At 36.0% G+C, this 15,125-nt stretch overlaps 1 protein-coding gene across 1 annotated transcript in view; it reads right to left on the reverse strand.

Moving 5' to 3' along the window:
* Window positions 1-12,507: 12,507 nt before the first annotated feature.
* AGA (aspartylglucosaminidase) overlaps window positions 12,508-15,125 on the reverse strand; it is a 12,884-nt gene continuing 10,266 nt past the window's right edge. Inside the window, exons 8-9 of the mRNA XM_009996010.1 lie at window positions 13,444-13,577; window positions 12,508-12,608 (exon numbers count right to left, since the gene is read on the reverse strand). Of these exons, the coding sequence (XP_009994312.1) occupies window positions 12,508-12,608; window positions 13,444-13,577 (235 nt within the window). The remainder of the gene's footprint in view (window positions 12,609-13,443; window positions 13,578-15,125) is intronic.

Raw genomic sequence — 15,125 nt, forward strand, 5'->3', positions numbered from 1 at the left:
GGCTGATTCCAGGCAGCTCCAAATATACAGTATTCAAAGGGGGCTGTAGCATCACACCTTTGGATAAGAATACAATCTGTGTTTCACTAGTTTTTAGTTTATGCAGAGCAAATACAGATTTTTTAAGAAATCTGCATATACATCCTGCACTACACAGCAACCTGAATAGCAGTTGCCCTCACATTTTGATCACAGGATCTGGGAAGACAGATGAGAAGTTTGTAAGTTCCTATAAATGAAAAACATATTTCTATATATTGCACTTGTGACAGAATCATACTTCTCAGAGGGTTCTATTGACATATCTTTAAATCTAGAAAGGATTAGAGTAATCATTTATCCTACACTTTTTGCAGAAGCCTCATGGATTTATTACGCTCTTTTAATCAGTTTAAGTGTATTAACATCCACTCATCTTCCTCCAGATGCACATAAAATTCTTCATGGCTATTTCCTTCAAACATTAACTTCTACTTGATCACAATGACAGTAATGATTTGACATGCAAAAAACCCCTCATAATTTGTTAGAGGCCAGGGCACTGTAGTATGGAAAAGGAAACAAACAATATTTGAAATAAGGAAAACTGGGAAGTGTATTTCAAGCTTCATCCAGAAAACAGTGAAGCACCACACAGGGATAACCAGCTTTAGTACTCCCAACCCAGTTAGGCAGAATTTTAAAAGTGCTTTCAAGCTAGCTGACTGTTGAAGAGCAGAATATGGGCCTAGGCTAACATTTTAACCTCAGGCAATATAATTAAAAACAACTACAGAAAAAAAAATGTATAATCTTGTAAAAATAATTCAGACTACATTCCTCAGGTATAAATAGTTCTATAGCAGCAAAAAACTAAGGTTTCAATCAAAACCACACAAATTAAAATTCAAACCCTTATTAAAGTTCTAGAACTTCCCGATGATCTTAAACATACGAAAGTTTTGTAGTATGTTTAAAAAACCACTCAAGTTACAAAATATAAATGGAAGCTAAAATGCAATTTCAAATTTAAATCTAGACATTTGAAGAGTAAGTTTACAAAATAAAATCTAAACTCATTTCTATAGCAGTACTGGAAAGTCTATGAAAAAAAGTTAGCCAAAGTTCCACTCTGAAGGCAAAGATGGTGTGTTCTTTATTTCCACATGAAGTGGGCTTGAAGGTAACAGTGTAATATGCTTTGATTGTAACTGAAATAACATTTAAGCAAATACTGGGCTTTTTAGATGAACCTTATAAAAGTAAAAAGTGCACTCAGTACAAGAATGCACAAGCAAGCTTAAAATTAATTTGTACAAAGAAGAAATTAAAAAAATAAGGTGCTTACCATTATTGATTTTCTTTACTGCATACATGGAATATATAGTTTATCTGTTGATTTCTCTGATTGTTTACTATATCACAGAATCATTCTGGTTGGAAAAGACCTTTAAGATCAAGTCCAACCATTAACCTAACTCTACTAGTAGAGTTCAGTGCTAAACCATATTCCTAACACCTCCATGGATGGTGGTGATTCAACGACTTCCCTGGGCAGCCTGTTTATGTTATTTGCACTGTGTTTGCCACTTCACAGCTCCTTTCCAAAGTACAGTCATTACTTGGCAATACTATACATCTTCACTTAGAAACATGTGCCATGTCTCATGTTACACTTCACCTTCACTAGAAAAATAGGATGTGCTAATTTTTAATCAGTCTAAAAGGATTTACAAATACAAAATAACTGCCTCTGTATAAGAGTAGCCTTTCAGCAATTGCTTTTCTTAAAAACATAAACTCTTTCCAAGTGGACCACAACAGAAATATTTACTATTATAGCAGCACAACTTCTCAAAATTGTGTTTTAATAAAATTGAATCTTATAATTAAAAAAATTGTGGGTTTTGTGGTTTTGGTTTGTTGTTTTGTTTTTTTTTTTTCTTTTTCTTTCTTGTGTGTGGGGTTTTTGGGAGTTTTTGGTATGTTGTTGGGTTTGGTTTTTTTGGTAAACTACTCAGGTTGATGCTAAGCAGGTTAATGTAGTATCAGATGCTTAGAGTAGTATCAACAAAATACAGGAGGCTCACAATAAAAACAGATGGTTTCAGTTACCTTAAAAGCTCTTATATCTGTGTAGGAGATACACAACCACTGAACAGGACATTAGAAGTCAAAAAGTACATAACCATATCAGAAACAGGTTTTCCTTTCTCAGTGGAAATGTACAAAACATATAGTCCTAATGTTGCCTACTGAACGTTCCTAGAATCCCACAGAGACCAATGCTGCCAAAGATTTATCAAGGCAAGGTGTAACTGTTAAAAGTATCATTCGATAGTCTGAGTTTGCTCCTTTCTGCATAGCAAAGCAGAGTGAACCATAAGCATAAAGAAAATTCTATACTCTTGCCATAGAACTATTCAATTACACAGATACTACAGTTAATTACAGAAGTTTCAGCTCCTTATATTTTAGTAATTATAACTTGTTTGGACAAACTAGAACAAGAATTATGTAGTTGAGTTAAAACAGAAGGAGAAAAGTAGTTATGGGACATAAGAGAAGATGGAATTCAGGCAGGGGGAAATAAAAACCTGAAATTGTAGCACACAAAGGGGGGGGGGACAAAGGTGGTTTGGTTACTAACCAAACTGTATTTAGCAAATCCCAGCTCCTTATGTGATGCTAGTTTGAATGTAATAAATTAGATACTGGACTACTTAACTCAGCCCCTGAAAACAATAATCAACGGCAATTCAAACAATCTATTTTTTCCCCTCACTGCTCTACATGATCTAGGTTTAGGTGTTACCTACTATACAATAATTTCAAATTCCGTTTGAAGTCTCTGATTCATTGCACATGGTGCTTATTTTTAGTTTATTGTTATATCAATACATGAAGCACATGAAAAAAATCAAACACTTGACCTTTGTTACTTAAATCCCCAGGAGCCAGTTAAAGCCCATCTTACAAATACCCATTTACCTGGCTCTGTTATAAAGTCTCTACAAAATAACACAGTATGCAGGACTGACAGCTTTCATGGTAATAAAAACTGGAAAAGGCCATTCCTGAGAGAGCACTCCTAATCTCACCTATTTTGTTAACAATACTAGTCATTTTGTTAATTGCAAAATTTCAGGTGACAATCAGCAGGCTCTGCTGATTGAGATGAATCTTTTAAGGATAGCTTAGGTGATTATATTTGATGTATATTTAGAGATTGCTTAGGCTTCTTGATTGGAAAAAAAAAAAAATTACTGATGAAAAACTTGTAACTGAGGTTGGGATTGTTTCTTAGGAACAGGAGTGCCACTGGGCAGCAAAATCTGCAGCTCTGAGCTTCTACTCCTTCTATGGCAGTACTGCAGGCTCAGCCATCAACTGGCAGCAGGCTGGGGCCTGCTCATGGGTCAAGAACCACTCATAGTAGCTGTTAAGTGCTAAAAGAGCTCAACTGCATCAGCTTTAAAAATGAAAGGTACACCCAAATAATTGCCACTGTATTTAAAACTAAGTATTTAGAATGTTTATCTTGCTTTATTGAATGCAGCTAAATTAGAGAATACTGTTCACATCCACTGAAAATATTGTTTCCTACATGTTGCAAACATTAAAAAGCTTTTGCATTGGATGCAGACAGTAAGGTCAACGGGAATGACCTGCAAATGTCCTTACGTCTATTAATACCCATTTTTAGCCACGATGATAAATATGATAGTGGTAATTTATTCTATAATTTCTTCAGTGGCCTGAGAGCTGCCCCTTACTCTGTTCTCTGGCATATGAACAATTAAGAGAAATTTGGCATTTTTTTATTTTTTGCATATTCCTTTCTCTTTCAACTGGCAAGAGGAAGAACTGTACTTTCTCTAGAAGTTTTCGAAGACTCCCCAAATAAGGTTTCGGGCAGTCTAGATTCAGGAACATATTTACTCAGATTTCAGAAAAAAACAAAACAATTCCCACTTAGTCCCTGCAGTAAGAATTAATGAATGTACCTCTTCCAGTTATATCACAAAACGTAAACATGTCGTGTGCTTGGCCCTATAATTAACATACACAGCAATTACAAAGTCTCACCTAAATCAGTGTACAGTACATCTGCATTTCTCTTCAGGCTGTAACATGGCATTACCAGGCAGCTTACTCTGAAGCATTACATCTGAACACCAGCCCTGGTAACCTGTTAGTTAACTGTTATTGTAATAATTCCGTACAGTTGCTTTTTATGGATTTTATTACCACTGCTGTAACTATGATCCTAGAAGTCCAACTCACCGAAATAAGGATGGCATTATACACACACTTGAGGGCTTTGATGCATAGTCCACCAGCAAACAGCTGCAAAGTGCTGTCTGTTACTGTTCTCTGATTAGAATTTGTGAACCTCACAGCAGAGTCAGTGGAATGAGGTGCAGGCATCTGCTATGCTCAGTGCAAAGTGCAGATGGAGGTCAGAGAGGCTGAACTGCTGGATCTGGCTGTTACACTATAGTCTGGTAAAGGCACAGTGATTTCTAGCAAAGAGATACAGTGGACAGGAACGAGGAGAAGCACTGCAGAAATCAGTTAAAGACTCTTCACACCCCTAAATACATGCAGCAATGCAATGTTACCCCCTTAAGAACCATTTGGTGGGGCTGACACTTCTACTATGCAGTAACAAAAATTGTCCAAGTCTCACTGAGAAGTGAGACCATGGGGCTTCTCATGTTGATGAATTTGTAAGAATGGGTAAAGATTGAATTTAAATAGTTGCAGTTCATTACACTGCAGATACTCCAATGTAATTGATTTTATATGTTTTCAAACACTCAAATCAGTCTTCAGTAACAACCAAACTAGCAAAACACATTTTGAATGCAGATGAATTACACTTGTTGATAATACTTTTCTGTCACCGTTTGACTCAGGTTCGACAACAACACTCTCGATCCCCTCCCCCTCCTACCCAGGTCTTGAAGGAGAGAGAGAAAAAGAAAAACTTTGATGGATTGAAAACTAAACTACACAGCTTTAATTAAACACTAATGATATAAGAAAATATATACAATTATATCCAAATATGTTCAGGTATGTGCAGAACCCCTATTGTCTCCCCCCACACCCAGAAACTCCCCCAGCACTCTCCTTAGCTGGAACAGTCCTGAGAAATCCCGGAGCTGCTGCTGGAGAAAGCACAGAGCGATGAGGGTCAGGAGAGCTCGAGCCTGGGGGTTGACAGTGATGGATGGATGGAGTCCTCCCTGAACAGTGGCCATGGATGGAAGAGAAGGGAAGAAGAAGCAGGAAGGAAGTTGTCTTCTGTGATCTCTGATTTTCCTCTGAGCTTACATAGGTATATGGAATGGAATATCTCTGACCAATTTTGCTGTCTAATTCAGCCTCCTACATTGGATGCAGACAGTAAGGTCAACGGGAATGACCTGCAAATGTCCTTACGTCTATTAATACCCATTTTTAGCCACGATGATAAATATGATAGTGGTAATTTATTCTATAATTTCTTCAGTGGCCTGAGAGCTGCCCCTTACTCTGTTCTCTGGCATATGAACAATTAAGAGAAATTTGGGATTTTTTTATTTTTTGCATATTCCTTTCTCTTTCAACTGGCAAGAGGAAGAACTGTACTTTCTCTAGAAGTTTTCGAAGACTCCCCAAATAAGGTTTCGGGCAGTCTAGATTCAGGAACATATTTACTCAGATTTCAGAAAAAAACAAAACAATTCCCACTTAGTCCCTGCAGTAAGAATTAATGAATGTACCTCTTCCAGTTATATCACAAAACGTAAACATGTCGTGTGCTTGGCCCTATAATTAACATACACAGCAATTACAAAGTCTCACCTAAATCAGTGTACAGTACATCTGCATTTCTCTTCAGGCTGTAACATGGCATTACCAGGCAGCTTACTCTGAAGCATTACATCTGAACACCAGCCCTGGTAACCTGTTAGTTAACTGTTATTGTAATAATTCCGTACAGTTGCTTTTTATGGATTTTATTACCACTGCTGTAACTATGATCCTAGAAGTCCAACTCACCGAAATAAGGATGGCATTATACACACACTTGAGGGCTTTGATGTATAGTCCACCAGCAAACAGCTGCAAAGTGCTGTCTGTTACTGTTCTCTGATTAGAATTTGTGAACCTCACAGCAGAGTCAGTGGAATGAGGTGCAGGCATCTGCTATGCTCAGTGCAAAGTGCAGATGGAGGTCAGAGAGGCTGAACTGCTGGATCTGGCTGTTACACTGTAGTCTGGTAAAGGCACAGTGATTTCTAGCAAAGAGATACAGTGGACAGGAACGAGGAGAAGCACTGCAGAAATCAGTTAAAGACTCTTCACACCCCTAAATACATGCAGCAATGCAATGTTACCCCCTTAAGAACCATTTGGTGGGGCTGACACTTCTACTATGCAGTAACAAAAATTGTCCAAGTCTCACTGAGAAGTGAGACCATGGGGCTTCTCATGTTGATGAATTTGTAAGAATGGGTAAAGATTGAATTTAAATAGTTGCAGTTCATTACACTGCAGATACTCCAATGTAATTGATTTTATATGTTTTCAAACACTCAAATCAGTCTTCAGTAACAACCAAACTAGCAAAACACATTTTGAATGCAGATGAATTACACTTGTTGATAATACTTTTCTGTCACCGTTTGACTCAGGTTCGACAACAACACTCTCGATCCCCTCCCCCTCCTACCCAGGTCTTGAAGGAGAGAGAGAAAAAGAAAAACTTTGATGGATTGAAAACTAAACTACACAGCTTTAATTAAACACTAATGATATAAGAAAATATATACAATTATATCCAAATATGTTCAGGTATGTGCAGAACCCCTATTGTCTCCCCCCACACCCAGAAACTCCCCCAGCACTCTCCTTAGCTGGAACAGTCCTGAGAAATCCCGGAGCTGCTGCTGGAGAAAGCACAGAGCGATGAGGGTCAGGAGAGCTCGAGCCTGGGGGTTGACAGTGATGGATGGATGGAGTCCTCCCTGAACAGTGGCCATGGATGGAAGAGAAGGGAAGAAGAAGCAGGAAGGAAGTTGTCTTCTGTGATCTCTGATTTTCCTCTGAGCTTACATAGGTATATGGAATGGAATATCTCTGACCAATTTTGCTGTCTAATTCAGCCTCCTACAGGGGGGTCATAGATCTTCCCGTAGTGTCTGAGCTGGCAGAGTAAAGATGTGACCTTGAAGACCCAGCAGTTACAAAAACATTCTACCATTTGTTATCATTCCTAGTTGGAACACTCTGCTACTAGTTAAACGAAAGCTTACTGAAGGAAAAAAAAAAAAAAAAAAAATCAAAAAAAGGAAAAGGGGCTTTCTCCTGACAAACCAGGACATTTTCCCTTTCACTCTTTTAATCTATGATGCTTCACTTCATCTACTACTATAAATCCATCAGAAAAAAAAAAATCTTAGATAAAGAATTGATTATGCAACAACAGTATTAAGTAGTCAGTTATATATTGCTTCTTAGTGCTCAGAAAAAGTGGTGCAGATAAATATATTAATTTATCTGAACTTTCAGTTCCTTTTTACTTCTCTGTGTATTAGCCTGCAATACAACCTTAGTCCTCACAGATGATCTATGATAACTTGCCTTGGAATTTTTCTTGTAACAATGAATATCTAGGAGTAGCATTAAGCTAGCAGCACAACCATTTTTATTTTCAAATAGCCTGTCACACTGTATTTAATAAATAATCACCATATACCATCAGCATCTACTTACAAACAATAAGCATTCATGGCCTAGATAAGTATAAACCTAAATCTGTAGTACTGCAATACTGGAATCTACTGTGATACTGCTTCTTGAGTATCTCCTCCCTCAGTCCTCAAAAATGCCACTTCTGTAGCCAGTGCTTATTAATTCAGGACAATAGAGCACAATCTTTTTTTAGTTTGTTTTTTTTTGTATTTACAAACACAAAAAAAAAACCCTTAAGTCCTCCCTCTCTCTCCTCCCTCCCAAAAAATAGTAGGCTTCTCAAACATCAAGAAAAAACTACAAACTGCTTGAGAAACTATGCCACTTTTAAGAAGTCTTAACATCCAAAACTTAGATCCTTCTCTCCAAATACAGCTTGGTAAAATAGTAATAAAAGACAGTCTAAATTATGCACAAGGTAAACTTCAGAACCAACAGTTGAATCTGGATGGGTACAGTCGGAATGTGTCAAGCTGTTAAAATGACACAAGTCTGCTGATAGCAACAAGTAAATTAATATGGAGAAAACACTTATATAACACAAAAATCCTATACATTTGAAGAAACTATAAAGTCCTATTAATGACAAGAGAACAGGGAAAAAACCCACCATTATTCTTCTGGTTTCAGAGGTAGTAAAGGAGCATGCCTATACATGAAAGAAGGCTTTTGGCAGAACAGAAGGTTCTTCAAAAATTGCTGTAGTTTGTAGCAAGTATAAGTGATATAACTATTTGGTTTGTGGGTGATTTTGTGAAATCTTTGTGAAATGGCTTTAGCAGTATGTGATACTAGCCCTTAGCAAAAGTCATCCTAAAATATACTTAAAGCCTCAGACAAAATTACTTTTGCATGGGGCAGAAGCAAGGAGTGGGAAGGGGTGCAGGAGAATTTGCGTGGCAAGCGAAAACAACTTGCCTAAAAACCTATCCTGCAGAGCTAAAAGAATCTAATTTATCAAGATCCTGTGCAACAACAAAGAACCTATACAGTAATTTAAGTCAAGGCTTTAAGTAAAATGAATGTGCTAATATAGTCTGTGGAAATTAACATGAAGGCAAACATTCTTCAGACTTTCAAACAATACAACATCCAGATCCTAAAAGTCTATGAGAAAGAAATTACTTAGTTTCCCATTTCAGTTTTGTAATTACAAGCTGATCTAGTATTATAGTTGCTTAATATAATATTATGAAATATTACTGTAACATGTAAATGTTTATATGTAAATATGTAATTTCATTTATTCTGCAGTAATTTAATCAGTGGGAAAAAATCTGCAAAAATCTGTCAGTGTTTGACAAAAAGCTCATCTGTAATTGAGACTGTACATGTTTGTGAATTCCAGTTACTAAACCTTCAACAGAGAAGTATCTGAAACATATTAATCTTCTAACAATGAAAACAAAAAAAATAAAGTCTCAGAGTATCACAGGGTATTTAATCTATTCAGTTACCCTGACATTCTACAAATACGAAATACAGTCTGCAAATACAGTTGGAAGACCAGACTTCAGTGGACTCTCTTTCACAAAAAGCCTTTCTCCTGCTGGGCAGGTTAGGTTCTATAATAATCCCTGTATGCTTGTCTTGGAGAAGTAATAACTTAAGGTTCTTCCCAGCTTTACATAAGAATATTCAAGTAAACCAAGGCCACTGGTTTTATTGCTAAAGTGAATTTCATACTTCTTAGGAACTTTAAATGACAAAGGCTAGGAAAGTAGAAATATAAAACACAACTCAACTGCACAACTATACTAAAGTGGCAGAGCTCTCTTCTTTTTATATTTTTCACACAACACTACCAATCAAAATAATAGTTTAGCAATAAACAGAATTAGAGCTGAAGTGTATTTTGGAGTAAGCCTGGGAAGTATGCAAAGGATGAAAAACAGAAATAGTCAGACAACTAAGCTAAGATTGTTTTGCTGTCTTCACCGGAGGAAGTGATAATTTGGTAAGAATTCAGAAACTGAAAAAGCATATTACCTAGAAGCCAATGAACTTAAAAGTTGGACTGAAAAAAACCCTACAACTTTACAGGCAGGATGTATTCAACTGTACCACTGACTTGCAAATATTCATATTTTTGGAGGTTTCTTCTGCATTTTGTAGTAAAAGTTCCACAGTAAAAACTTAAAAAAAATATTCCTTGAAATCAGAAACTGTAGGATTTTGGGATTTTTTGCAGCCATGGCAGAAACTGTCATTGAGTTTTTGCTTACTTTTGACAATCATTTATCCCTGTAGAACACTTTCTTAAAAAACCTCATGTATCTGCTAAGCATAAGAGAAGAGCACTATTACTAACAACCTTTAAAGAAATATTCTAAATACAAAATATTAAGCAAATATTTTTTTTTAATTCAGAATTCTGTCAATAAGATCAGAATAACATATGTATAAATATTATAAGTAAATACACTTTCAAATTAACAATGTAGTAAAATGGTTTACACAAACCAATCCTGTAATTTATGATAACAAATTCAGCATGAGAAAGCAACCTACATTATTAACTCAAGGAGATGAGTTCACGTACAGATGAGCTGACTATGCAATAGGTTAGAATTGTAACTTGGTGACTTTAGGTACACTGTTGCAGAGTAGTCATCATGTTTCCACATGGGCATTCACTGCCTCTGGAGGTGTACACTAGGTAGCACACTAGGTAGCACAGATTGGCCTGAGGACACTAGAAAGCCAGCCATGGATGTTCCCAGCCTGTCCCAAAAATTAATCCTAGTGGATTCAGCTGCAGCAGTTTGAGACATTACCACTCAGATGCCAGTACTGAACCTACTATATTCACAATCCACAGTGCTATCTCCAAAGTAAGAATAATTGGGATTTTATTAATCTATTTGCACTTAACTGCCTGAGTTACCTGGAGATACAGCAGCCACGGGAGAAGGGTTGTAAGTAGGACAGGTAGAAAGCTTATCTTAAACCACTGCAGATATACTCAGTAAGAGCTTCTTTGACTAAAGCTTATTGTGGCCTACAGTGAACTATGTGCTTCATGATGCTCTAAAGATCCAGTGACAGAAGTGAATCACCAAATAAAGCACTTTGTTGATGAAGTTAAACAGCAAACCATTAAAAGATGTTTACTCTAGTCTCAACATTTTTTCCAATCTTCAAAAACACTAACTCAAACCATAAGGAAACAATCACACATACACACAGATCTGAACAACTTTGCTTATAAATGATACATTAAGGTGACCTTTTATTACCAAATGATTTTATTAAAGTAGATAAAGAATAACTAAAGTGTTTAACAAGACATTTTACTTGCTCCCCCCACTTTTAATTTCTCCTAGATCAAGTTTAGTAACGATTGAAAACATCAGCAAGGCAGCAAATGTAGAAAATGATCAGACAGATCTTCCAATACTTATAGAACAATACTCAAGATGCTGAACTTCTAAAAAAATGAATCCTGGCACTTTCTGACACAGAAAGTGACAAACGCAGCTTCATCAGCTGTAAGTAACTGTCATGCTCTAGGTATGCAATTGTTCTTTTGCAGGGCTAGATGTGCTACAGGAAAGGGCAATTGCACAGCATATTAGTAACAAGCAAATCACTGACTGAGATTTGTAACTTCTGCTAAAAAAAAAAAAAAAAAAAGAGGTGACAGGAAGATTTCCACCTATCTTAACATCCAGTTAGTCAGCAAAATACTCCCTGAAGGCTTGTATTACGAGGTATGTTTGGAAGTCCTCCCTATTCAAACATATTTTCAGCTGCTGTGAAACGAGTTAGAAAGGTACACAAGGAGATACTCCTTATCTGTTAAAGCTTTGAAATTTTCTCCACTACTCTTCAACCTGATTTTCTTGCTTGAAAGTATTTGCATGTAATTTTCTTTTCAAGAGAAGAGAAAATCCAGACTAAATCTTAGAAAGACAAATATTCTCAAAACAAGACTCACGTGTAGAGCAGGACCCCTCCCGCTCCCTCTCCTTTATTCCAGATTCTGACAAATGTTTTTAAATGTCAAAGTGAAAGTCTCGTTAACTGTTTACTAGTCATCACTTCTGGCTACGTAGTTCTTATAAAAACAGATTACAGGAGCCATTACACACTTGGTCTCTTTGCATCTGTATGACCACATGTCTACTTTATGAATCCTCTTTGAAAGCTGTTTTGTTGGTGTTTTTTAATCAGTGACCAAAGCTCTACTTTCCTCAGAAAGCAGGTGAAATTTGGCAGTACTTGTACATCAACATACAACAGATAACTTTTTATGGGATTTAGAACCCCAGTTTGATTGTCAGGTTCGCAAAAATCTAAAAACTGAGTTGGAACGTAAAATAATCCCTACTAAATTAATGATTTAAGAGATCTCAGTAGTGAGACATCAATTTCAGCCATTTCTCTTAGATGTAGATTTTTAAAGAGATGAATTGCCTAGGCTAACTGTGAAAGTGTCAGCACAAGCTATAATTTTGCAACTATGGTTACTTCCCTCAGACTACACAGAGTCAGTTTTTAAACCTCACTCTACAATCTGGTCTACAATCACGTCAAAATAACTTAGCAAGATAATTACTTTAGGAAACCACAGATTAAGCTTAATTGCACTACACAAAGTCATCATAAAATAAAAGATACTAAAAATAGTGAAGTAGCAGCTGCACCATCAACATACCTTTGTACTTGTTCACATGATTATGCAACAATTAAAATAAGCAACCATTAAAAAAATAATGCCTAGAAACCTTAACACTTTCCTCCTCTTAGTTTTCATGTTAAGAGGACAAGAAAAAATTAAATGCAATCTACTACTTGCTCAGTGGGCTGATGTAGCAAAGGGCTAGAAACCATGAAGTGAAACTGAGTGAATCCTGGAACTTTATTACACGCAGCACCTAGGAAAGAAAAAAAAAAAAAAAAGTATAATTTGCTACATTTAGGATTAGTATCTTTCTCATTGTACTTTATCATCTAAAGACCAAATTACTAATTCTACTACAATGGTGTAATTATTCTTTTACAATTTGTTTAACCCAAGACATCTTGAAAGTAATTTTTAAGTAAAAAGACAGTGCTGGTGAGTGCTGAAGTGCAATCAATAACTTTATAACAAAATTCAAAACAATAATGTAAGTTAGGAAAATATATCTCTCTCTTTCAATCCTGATTAATGTAATGAGTTCCTCCAACACTAATCTCTTAAACACAGAACTATGGGAAATAAGAGATCAAAGAACAGCAATAGGCAGTCTAACTAAATAAGCCATGTTGATTAGCAAATTGTATTTCCTACTGATCTAAGAGTTCACTAATGAGATGCCTGGCATAATGACTGATCTCAGATTTCTTTGAAGCTATGCTTAACATTCACATTCTTCCTGCCTTATGCCATATCTAGGGAAGGCATAAACATTTTTTTTAAACCTTCAAAATAATCATATACAGTCCAGGAAAACACATGAAGGTTGTAAATATTTTTTGATTTTTACTAAGGCTTGCATAACTTTTGCAAAAGTCTAAGACATCTAAATGCAGAGAAAAAATTAAAATATCTAAAGTCCACAGTAGGACATAATTGTCATACCAGCAGCATTTGATATTATGAATGGTCAGTATTGCTGCAGTGCTCAATGAATAATTAAAGATTTCTTTTTTAAAATCCACCTTCAGTTTTTTACTTCTGTGACCTACTTAGGGTCAAAAGCTCTGTCTGGTAAGCTAAATACATACCATAACTTCCAGTTGTATTGGCACATATAACAGCACCAAAGAATTTTGGGTAATACTTCCGGATTCTGGAGATAACTTTCTGGCAGGCTACCATTGGGTCTGCTCCCATCCTCATATACTCCACAGCTTGATAACTGAAAAAAACCCAACACAACCCAACATCCAGTTAGCCACACTTAGGTTATATATATATTCTAAAATACTACTGAGAGACCATGATTTCTTTGAATATTGGAACTGCATTGTAAATAATCTTCAGCCAAACTTCATATTGGCAATTATTACTCAACTTCTACATTAAAAGTAATTAGAAACAGGACTAAAACAGACTGCAAGATGTCATTAATGCCATCCATAGTTCTGAAGTAGCACCAAACCTGTGATAACTGTGATCATTTGCAGTAGAAGAGGCTAAGCAAAATATAAGTTAAAGAAGTGCAAATAAACAGTTAAAGAGTTAATGGGTTTTATTTTTCACTGCACGATTAAGTTTGACATTGAAAGTTATTGCTAGTTTTCAAAAAGGCCAACATCAATATAATTTTTTTAAGAAAACTGACCTTGATACTACATTACTGGTAAATTATTGATTTCAGTAAGCACTAATAAATCTTTCATAAATAAATTAAGTTACTAAAAACATCAAAATTGATGGATTTTCTTAATTTCATGCCTATGAATGTACAATGTTTTGGTAAAACTTTTTGCAAGCCAATTAAAAAAAATCACTCTAAATTAATGAGTAATCAAAATTAACTTTCTTTCTATCTACAGTATCATTAGACAAATTACTATAGAAGCATTGCTTGAAATTGATCAACTGCATTTCCAAAATGTCAGAGGCAAAACAATTACTTCTGTTTTCTTTCAGAACCTGAAGATTAATAGATAACCCATAAGTTACAAGCAAACAACACTAGATTTTGTTTTGATGACAGATGCATATACTGAGACCAGTTCTTGCCATACTAAGACCCATCTACAGATAGCATTAAACTATAGATGTTATCGAAGTATCACAGAAGGAAACTTTCCTTGCATTTTGAGACTCCCTATTATCTTTGACTTATTCTAATAATCGAATAGGTTCAAGTTATCTGAAGATAACTATCTGAATATAAAGCTGTATTGCATGGAGGTCTCTTCACTAATCAAAAACTCAGGAACATGTCTCTATCTCAAAGAAGGTGGAGAGAAAATAGAAGCAATTTTGCCCTTTATTTGACATTACCTTCACTTCTGGCAGGTCACTTCTACTGTTTTCATGTGGAGTATCTAAATAGTATGGAATTAGGAAAGATCTGTATCTACAAGGAACATGTGATCAACCATCTAGTCTAAAACGCACTGGTGCCAGCAGAAAATGTTTTAGGCATTACAGCCAAATCCTTCAGGCTGCTAAACTGTAATGTAAGCTTTTATTGATTAACCTCACAGTGCGGCTCAACTCACTACTGCTGTTGATACCTGATACCTCAGGATAATTCAAGAAGTTGTCGATTGCCTTTTATTTCAAGACTGGCTCAGAACAGCTTGACACTTACCGAGGACATTTATAAATATGCAACAGCTGGTAGGCATTCATAACTGCTAGAGTTTCAGAAAAATCACCTGAGTAGTATGAAGGCCATTCTGTACATTCCTTCAAGCACCAATGCCCATTATGTTCAGCATCCACTTCC

The sequence above is a fragment of the Chaetura pelagica genome, unplaced genomic scaffold, assembly GCF_000747805.2.
Source record: "Chaetura pelagica isolate M959 unplaced genomic scaffold, ChaPel_1.0 scaffold142, whole genome shotgun sequence".
NCBI classification, from domain to species: domain Eukaryota; kingdom Metazoa; phylum Chordata; class Aves; order Apodiformes; family Apodidae; genus Chaetura; species Chaetura pelagica.